The 10,089-nt window shown below is 34.5% G+C and overlaps 1 protein-coding gene across 2 annotated transcripts in view; it reads right to left on the reverse strand.

Annotated features, from left to right (window-relative positions):
* LOC149800565 (heat shock factor 2-binding protein-like) overlaps positions 1 to 9,472 on the reverse strand; it is a 69,479-nt gene extending 60,007 nt beyond the window's left edge. The window contains exons 1-2 of one of the 2 annotated variants that reach the window (XM_089954512.1): positions 9,185 to 9,472; positions 2,328 to 2,441 (exon numbers count right to left, since the gene is read on the reverse strand). In XM_089954512.1, the coding sequence (XP_089810638.1) occupies positions 2,328 to 2,441; positions 9,185 to 9,187 (117 nt within the window). In that variant the 5' untranslated portion in view covers positions 9,188 to 9,472. Of the gene's footprint in view, positions 1 to 2,327; positions 2,442 to 8,804; positions 8,877 to 9,184 lie in introns of those variants that run through there. The other variant, XM_089954511.1, reaches the window with a different exon arrangement.
* Positions 9,473 to 10,089: the final 617 nt, after the last annotated feature.

Below are 10,089 nucleotides of genomic sequence, written 5' to 3' on the forward strand. Positions count from 1 at the left end.
AATTACGAATCTTTGCGGCCGCGAGGTCAAATCTGCGTGATGTTAATGGTACATATCGAAGCCGTTTTGGCTTCTCTCACCTAGTTTCAAGAAATGTATAAAAACAATAGGGTACCAGACTGCGACTAGAGAATCATGTGACAAGATCACTTCCTTTAAAAACACATGGCAATTTGTTTAGATGCATACAAATTGTTTTATCAGTATTGTAGTTGGCAACATGAATAACTTACTGCAAAAAGATCAACATGTCATCGAGGAAAATAAAAATTCTCAGTTTAGAGGAGAACGTGAAAGTAATTCAACTGACCGCCGGGGTGGGGGGGGTCGTCGAGGATCCTTGCAGAAAACTAACATCAGGAAGACTCAGATAAACAATATCGTGAAAGATAATGAAACAATTCTGCAGAAGTGGAAAGGTGAAATGGACGGAGAAAGGAAGATTGTCTGAGCCAGGAGACGTTTGTATCCTGATTTGAAAGACAAGAAAAAGCAAAAATTTTGTCAGTTGAACTGGGATATGACAACTTTACCGCAAGTAACGGATGGTTGCACAGATTTCAAGTGCGATACAATATCAAGTGTCCTGTCATTAGCGGCGAATCAACTGATGTTAATAATGAAGTTGTCGAAGATTGGAACAAAAGACTAAACGATATATGCAGGGGATATGACAGCAAGGATATTTTTAATGTGATGAGACTGGTTTGTTTTTTAGACTGTTACCAACAAAGTGACGTGATGTGAACTGTAACATACTTATAAAGACAGTTTTAAAACTGTATCAATGGTTATTCACAGCATTCTTTTGCAAATGATGACAAAGTTTGTTTTACATTTATTTCACATCATGCATGTGATTTTTTAATTAAAATATTAAATATTTAAAATTAAATGTACTTGTGACTTTTTTCATATGTATTTACTATCTGCATTTGTCATCCCCCTCTAGAAAGGCCACCTGCATTATAAGGCCACTTCCCTGCTGCATTAGGGGTGGCCTTATAAGAGGGGGACTACTGTACTTGAAGTTCTAAATATTCACACCAATCAGTATGTGATGATGGAGGTGTGTATACAAAACCTACTAAATAGGGCTTAGCTTTTTTCTGGAGTGATCTGTAGCCAAATGGATTATATTTCCTGTATTTCTAGGTCTTCCCGCCTTTTACAAATATTTCATGAAGCCCTAAACTACTTGTCCTTCTGGCTTCTAGTTACTTTTTAAATTTTTGCACACACATGAACAAATGCAACTCTCTTCTTAATTCAAAATCGATATGTAACTACATAGTCAGGAAAAGACTGGACATACATGTGCATGCATCAAAGAATAAAGCCAAAGGTAACAATGCATGCACATGTACCTAGCAGAATCCAGTACAATACAGAGCTATAGAAATTAATTGTACATGGGTTTTTTTTATTTCCTTTTTGGAAATAAATACAATCGAACAATCAGAATAAAAATAATTCGACTATACAAAGGTTGGTCCTAACACAAAAAATCTATAGTAGAGATAACAATATAGCATATACATGACACACATGGACATTAGGAAGATCACTGGCCATAATCACTGCAAACAGGGATCATAGACGAATATGTCTATGGCTGGAAGTACGTGACATGTAACACAATATTAAGATAGGAAAATAATAAAATAGAGGTTTAGAGAAGGAAACTGGGGGCCTGTGAATACTGGAACCTTTTAGTATGACTCTAAGATCAACCCCACAAACAAAAACAATCTAATAAATACATTTTCTAACACAATTTGTTCTGAGTTTTTACTGAATAAACAACACATAACATCGGGAGTGGATGCAAAAAATACACAAAAGCCATTGAATGTTTTGAAAAAAGACACAAGTGAGGCAGCTAGTTTATTATAGCTAAAGTTCGAAGGCATGTCCACAAACAATCTGGCTACAAAGAAATTTATTTTCAATTCTAGGCCTGTAAAACAATCCTCTCTGTGGTTCATCCATGGAAGAATGAATTCTTATTACAAGAATGAAGTTAATTCTGTCGCAGAATAAGAAGCTATGTAACACTGACAGGTAGTGTATCACCGATATAAGAATAACACTGACAGGTAGTGTATCACCGATATAAGAATAACACTGACAGGTAGTGTATCACCGATATAAGAATAACACTGACAGGTAGTGTATCACCGATATAAGAATAACACTGACAGGTAGTGTATCACCGATATAAGAATAACACTGACAGGTAGTGTATCACCGATATAAGAATAACACTGACAGGTAGTGTATCACTGATACAAGAATAACACTGATGAACTACTAAAATCACCTACCTGTTCATTGTCAGCATTTTTACTGACAATCTCCTTCTTTAAATCTTCCTGTAAAGCATTCCACTCTAATAACAAAGCCTGGTAGTTTGTCTTTATCTCCTTTAAGAAACACTCCTGAAATTTACAAAGAAAAAGATAGAAACAAAAAAAGATACAATGCTTTTTTCATTCATTTAGAATTATTGGCTTTAGTAAGTAATTTTCTGCATGATTTAGTCACCTAAACTGATAAAAACTGATGCAGAGAAAAGAAACAAACTAGAGTTACCTGGCACTTTATTATAACAAATGTAAGAAAAATTAGGGCAGTTTATAACCATGTTAATTGTGTTACAACATATCTCAATCCCTCTAACTTGCCATTCTTTAATTGTGTGTGCAGCTGGAAGGAATCAAGGAAGAGATCATTCATTCTTTTCTATATTAATTTATTTAATAAGTCTCATTTCCATTTCAAATCAATTATCTTTCCAAGACACTGGAATAAACAAACTGCCATGTTCCATTTACTTTATTTCATTTCATCTTTAAGCAGCTAAGCTAATTCATTCACTGTTTCTTAAGCAAACTTTAATATAATTTCTCTTCAGCTGGTTCAGGATCAAGTTCTTTGGGTTGCCATTGCATTATCCTTTCACAGTCATGACATAGCCTGTATCAAGCTAATGTTACATTATTTCTTCACTTTTCAGTCAACGAATCTTTAAATCTTTCTGATGTTCTGTTTTCTTCAGGAAAACCAAATGCATGTACTAATTTTCTTTCTGTCAGTTTCATAAGAATGGTACTCATCAGCAGCCTTGTACTTTGTACCAAAGCAACTACATAAAGTTGCCATCCATACAGTATGCATACTTTTACTTTTATATCGATTTAGGCATCTCAGAGAACCCTGGTGACCTTAAAGACATTTCTTAATTTAAAAGACTTAATATTTTTCTTCTTTTTTCTATCACGAACCCTTTAAATTCTTTGGGTGAACAATAATTCAATTTTGTGAAGGGTGTATTTTCTTGTTTACTAGATGTGCCTTTAAAACTGAATGTTACCTGATTTGTGGGACCCATTAAGGGTGCGCTGTCAAACTCACAAGTTTTATTTCACTGTGAGTTCTTAGATCAGTAATATAAATGCATGTTAATGAGCCCTCTCATCCCTTCTAGTTCATACAAAATGCTTTCTAGACAAGGCGTATACAATTTATAGCTTACGTTGATTTGGGTTAAGTAAAAATATGCCATGTAATATAACATCAGAATATCATAAATCTTAATTATTTAATGGATCCACTTCTGCATATAAATATCTTAACTAAATTTATTAATTTTGAAAAATTTAATTCAATGTGTTGTCCTTATATATTTCCTGAATTTTGCTTTATTTTTCACACTGATACCATATAACAAACAATGTATTTCTCAATTGCTGCAGTAATAAGTACATTCTCTTGAGAGTGCCCATCCCAAATCAGAGGTCATCTCAGAACACCCTGCACTTTGGTAGCCCCATTTATAACAAATGAAAATCATTCACTGCATCCAATGCCTCATTCTCGTTACTGATGCATTGAAAATGAAAAAGTAAATAACTGACACTTTTTGGAGTGTTTCCTCCTTAAAAGTAGCCAGATTCTACAGGCCTAATGTACATATTTTTCTCATACCATGTAAATGCATGTGACAAAACCAGGACAACAAACCAGCAGATATACAAATTTTGATCAGTAGATTGGCTTCTAAATCAGTACAAGAATGTTTACAGTTATACGTGCTACACTTTATGGGCACATACTGAAGAGGTGAAGATTTTCATTGTTTTGGGGGTCATTTTTCCCCCAATATTACTGTTGTTGTAGTTGTTGTTGTTGGGTTTAATGCCATTTTTCAGCAAAAGATAGGCTATACATGGCGGCCAGTATAAATCGTGGAGGAAGAACCCGGGAAAAGCCCAGAAAGAACCACCAACCCACGAGAAGCTACTGGCAAGCTTTCTCAGGTACCCACATTGGCTGAACCCATCGAGGTCAGGCTCAGACATCTGAGTACAAAAACCCTGGACATCATGTATCAAAAGTTTTTGTCCGTGGTCACTAATACCTCGGACAGTCCATAACCAATACTCCGAGGTTTTTCCAAAAAACATTTGTCCAAGGTTTCCTAGGAAACCTCAGAAAATGTACAGGCGGAGAGTCTCGAAAGCACACACAAAGGGGTGAGATGGTAGTGATCTGTAACGGTGAGCACTTTATATTCCGGGAACTCCAATATTACTGGAAATCACGTTCTTGAAACATCATCAGGTGGTTTGAGAGCAAAAAACTGTGTTTTTGCATGACAAACCATGTTATGGTATATGTGTCTCATATTTTAGTGCAGAATTTTTTTTATAAATCCAAAAGCATTAGTTTCCTTCATAAGATCGTTAACTGGTGACCACAGGTGACACTGTGGTAGCTTTACACTAATGACAGATTCTCATTAGTTCTCTGCTTCAGATTTCCCCTTGAATTACTTTGTATTTTACAAGAATGGAGTATGTACTCCGTACCAGCACTAGAATGTGACAATGACAAAACAACCATGCTGAGCTCAGTCTGCAAAGAAGTTATATTTTTGTCTGGCTGGGTTATTAAGGCCTATGACTGCTCTCCAATACTCCTGTAACCTAATTTCATCCCAAAGAAGTAGTTCCCAAGTTGGACTTCAGATGTATTCCCAAGTCTCATTTCTTATCCTGTGATACGTTTTAGCATTGGAAGATATTCTTCTAAAAACTTCTTGAACAACAAAATAAAAATTAATAGAGACAAAGATTCTGTCAAAATTATTCTTTGCTTGACCTCTCCATTATATTTCACAAACACCAAAAGTCAGTTGATATTTATCCAAAGGCTCAGAACCATCGTGGATTAACTTAAATCCCTTTATTACTGTTAACACCTCCTGAAACATTATACACTGGGCTTTAAACTCTCCAGATTACAACAATCAATGTGAAAGTATTAGTCTTCACAAGCCGATTACTCAGCAAAACACAAGTATAACATTTCCAGTTGCCAGTAGACTGTTTCCCACTGATCTCTGTAATCTGGGAATAGAACATATACAAATTCCAGGTTTTTAAGTTCTAATTTCAAAATCTTTCATTTTTCAAAAGTGCCAGATTTCAACAATAAAACAGTATCTGTGGTAGGTACCTTCAAAAGTGGTCCTTTCATCCTACCACCAGCAGAATCAAATGTATGCATCTATGGAACTTGGAAGAGGATTTCAAAAATAACAAAAGAACAAAAATCCAATTAAAACAAATTACCCCAAGTCAGGACCCCTGAATAGATGAAAGAATCAGGTGTCTAGGGTAATAGTAAATTCACATACAAGTTCAGCTGTACATTTGATTTTACTGCTCAACTGGCCACCAGGGACCTCCTCTGCATATCAAAATGCAATCTGATTAAAATCAGATCTCCACTATCCAACATAAAGGTCTGACAGTGACTTCTTAGGGGTCATGTTCTGCTGACCTTTGAATAAGCCAATGGAAATGCAGCTTTCACAAATCTAAAAGTGAATCAAATTGTTTGGCACACATTGATGCTCTTCAGCCATACTGCTCAGTTTCCAAAATGCAAGGATATAAGACTTCATCTGATTGGCCAATAAAATTATCAATTATGGTAATAACAGAGATCACCAAAACATTACCCCATGATTATCACTGTCATATCTTCATGCAGGTCAGTGGAGATCAGCTTCTAATCAGATTGTATCAAAATGGAACCGCTGATAGTGCCCCTGGTTTATTTGTCAGTGGTGGGGGTTTTGAGGATGCCAAAAGTGTTAAGGTCTTAAGGGGAGACAGTGTATGTGACCTAAAATGCAAAATTAAACTGAGAATAATCAATCTTTTCATATAAGAAGGGTTATTGCTATCTTTATGGGTGCCATTTTATAGTGAAGAAGTTTCAGTAAGTTAAAAAAAATCTTGTTTAAGTGGTAGTTGCTTAAGCATTTTTACCAACTTTTAATTACAGTTCAGTACTATAATCTAGGTGCTCCTTTGCAGTTAAAATTAAATACAAATTAATCTTTTGCATCAATACCAAAATATCTTTCATTTGATTAATACTGCCCTTTTTAGATATTTTGTCAAGTCAATCATCTTGATAACTTCTATATATGGGCAACTACAGGATTGTTTACTCTGTTCTTATCCTTCATCTTGCCTTACAACTGTCTAATTTCGTGATCACAGAATTTCTCAAAAGAATCTTGAAAAATCTTAAGAATACATTTCAACATGTTACTGGTGATTAATATTCAGTTTTAAAACAAAAATAGCAGTTAGAAGGATTTTATTCACGCTTAAAAACAAAGGTCTAAAAGGCCGAAAACTGAGTCAATCACCTGTTCAAACATGTCAGATAGCGGTGCATCATTGGTTGAATGCCAGTGATGATGTCAATGTGAAGAACTCATTATAAAATTACGTTTATTTTAACATGCACTGATATCCTTTATTTTCTTCTGTTTATTTTCTTTATTATTTTAAAGAAAATTTTACTTATTTTAATTTTATAAATGAATGGTATACATAAAAATCATTTATATTGCAGATATTTTCCAAAATTTATCCTGAAAGTTTTGGTAATTTCTGACATGATCATGTGAAGGAAAGACAAAACAGAAACCAACCACACTAAACGTTTCTACAAAAAACCAAGAAAGTATTGTGAAATAACATTTTTTTAATTCAACTACATCCACAAACATCCAAATATCAATGATGTTTTGGACTATTTTACAATTTTTTACAAATATTGGAGTATTTTTTAGTAAAAAGAGGTATACTTCAATGCTCTATTACTGCAGGCTCTATATTATTGTAGCAAACAGGATTCTCAGATTAATTTTTGAAACATGATGTCTAGCGTTCATTTACAGATCTAAAGCTGTAGCTAGTAAAGACACAAATATCTTATAGCACAATTTACTCTAAAATGTCAACATTTTTTATAAGCTTAGACTGCAAAAGAATGAATGAACCTCAGTTTTTGGTACTGTTCATGCAATTCTGTTGATCATCATATACAAAACTCCAGTCGAACTTGCTATACCTTCATTGGCTTTGACTGCAAAATATATTCAGTGTATCATCTGATTTTAAAGATTATAGATCATATACTGATGGTGACATGTCCTTACAAGGTTATGGTTGCAATTTCATTCCATGGAAGCCACTACGGACTTAAATTGCCAAAATGTTGCTTATGATCATACTTCTTGTACATAAATTAGAATCCAATAACAGTTCAACTTTCTTGAAATCAGCAATATTTTAATAATAATAATAATGATATTAATAATAATTTTATTTTACATATTTATATTTCTTTGCCCACACTGCATTTAAAATTCATATACAGTTAAATAATAATAGTTCTTAATTTGTAATGTTGTTTGTCATTGATTTCCACTTAAATTACATTTGTGCATTCGATTTGATTATTGCATCCTTTTGTTTATTGTGGAAATATTCTGCCAGTACAAGAGTGGGCATTATTTCTGATAGGCAAGTTGCAATTTATGTTTATTATAATACTTGCGTGCTACCATACCTAAGTTAGGTACATACCGCGATAATACAGAGTTGTTCCCCCATGGTAAGTTAATCTGCGTCAGCCACCATATGCAGTTTTAATTACATTTACGCGCTTCGATCGACAAAACTGTTTTACAGGAATAAAATGGGGGAAAATCGTTGAAACTTTACAAATTATAAGTAAGCAGTAATTGCAAAAGTTTTGAAATGTACCGATTAAGTACCGCGATAATACAGCATTCCGAGCTACCCGTGGTCACTGAAACTCTCTTGCTATTCAGAACCACAAATATGATGTGAACTCATAATGATAAGCAACAAAATGTTCAAGTTGAATCTCTGTGGTGTCTTGGAGTTTTCAAAACATTCATTAAGTTGAGATGGGGGAGGTATTAAAAAGAATAACAGACTGAAACTTGTCGGCTGCTTGGAATTGTATCTTTCGATTATGTTAGAAATATATGTCGTTAAATTCCGTTCGTTCCGAATTCCATCAAAGTTAGGCCAACCATGGTACTCAATCACAAATAAAGTTTTTGATTTTTTCTTGTTTTCATTCGAAATCGTACCATTTCGTTGTTCTTCAGAGCTTTTAAGGTTTTGTACACAAGTTCAGTTATCCCGCCATATTCCCCCAAAACGGTGCTGCTATAAAGTGTCACCTAATGTTACGAACTCTGGAGACGAGTCAAATAACTATAGTCTCACTATACATCCCGTTTTGTTTACCCACCCACCACCCATCTATTTAAATAATGGAAACGTTTAATGTGATAAAAAGTGAGAGAACTTAGATGATCAATTTATTTCTAATTTATAACCTGACTGACCAGAATGCCCCCACTATTTGCATCCCTTGCACATTGCATTGCTTACCGGACTTTGCATACTAACACGTTGCCATATTGCATACACTTTAGGCTAGTTCATTTTCCTCAGACAACATAGTGACATAGTGTATCCTATTTGGTAACTGCCGGATAATTCCGTCAATTACCATAACGTAGTTTGGAGTACTATCCCTTTGCATACATGAACATAAAAATTAAACCACTTGTTACATATACGTGAAAGGCAGATTTGTAGTTCCGATTATTTTCCTTTGCTTGATTCAACATTGTAAATATCGTCAGAAGATGACATACGTACACTGCTGTCGGGCATTTCTGCGCACTTAAGGTTTTCGTTTCCAATATTGAAGCAAAACGCATGCCGAATTCGAGCGATTGACAAAAATAAAATACAGCAATGCTTACCATTTGAAAAGATGCAATTGTCACCAGAATATTCTGCACAAAATAATATTAATTTTGGACACAGGGGATACCACCCCACCCCCTGTTTTCCTGACTCGCGATATGTCGGCCTATTCTGCGCATAGCTTTGAAAAGATGTAATGTTTATCCATCTTGCTATAGAAATGAAATCTATTACTTTGGACTGTTTCTGTCAGCAGTTCAGTAGAGTAATTAGGTCAGGTTTATAGCTAGTTTTACAAAATTCAACGTAAAAATGCCAATAAATGGCAAGAGATATTAAGCAAACTAAACCGATCATGTAAAAAAGTTAGCAAAGTTCAACATTTTATATAAAAAAAAAGCTATTACGTGGAAGAGAAACAACACTGAATAGGATGTAATGTGTTTACAACGTCTTGTTGATGGGGAAAAATTACAACAGAATTTAGCAACAGACTATACACTGAGGAATTTGTTGAGAATTTATGTTCTAGCGGCAAGTAGACACGTTGGGTGGCAGACGATTTTGTATGTGTAGGACAACTTCTTACAAAATTGGAAGCTTGGATTAAAATACAGTTTTGTTTTAAGGTACACATTTCCATCTTTCATATAATGTATTTATTTGTATGATTCAAAAAGATGCATAGTAAATTGAATTTTCTGGGTTACAGGTTCAAGAAGGTCATGGAGTGGGTCTTCACGTTGCCATTTAGAATTCACATTTTTATGTGCATTTCGAGTCTAAATGTGGGATATTTTTGTACATTTTATGAATATCACTTTTCTTAATTAATGTACGATTCTTCTTTCTGGATACAAAATGGATTTTTGACCCAAAATAGCACGTGATCAAATGTTTACAGAAATGACGTATCGTTGCGCAGAACTACCCGACGCGCAGAATAGGCCGACATGGCGGG

The sequence above is a fragment of the Sinohyriopsis cumingii genome, chromosome 4 (assembly GCF_028554795.1).
Source record: "Sinohyriopsis cumingii isolate HCF-2022 chromosome 4, ASM2855479v2, whole genome shotgun sequence".
NCBI classification, from domain to species: Eukaryota; Metazoa; Mollusca; class Bivalvia; order Unionida; family Unionidae; genus Sinohyriopsis; species Sinohyriopsis cumingii.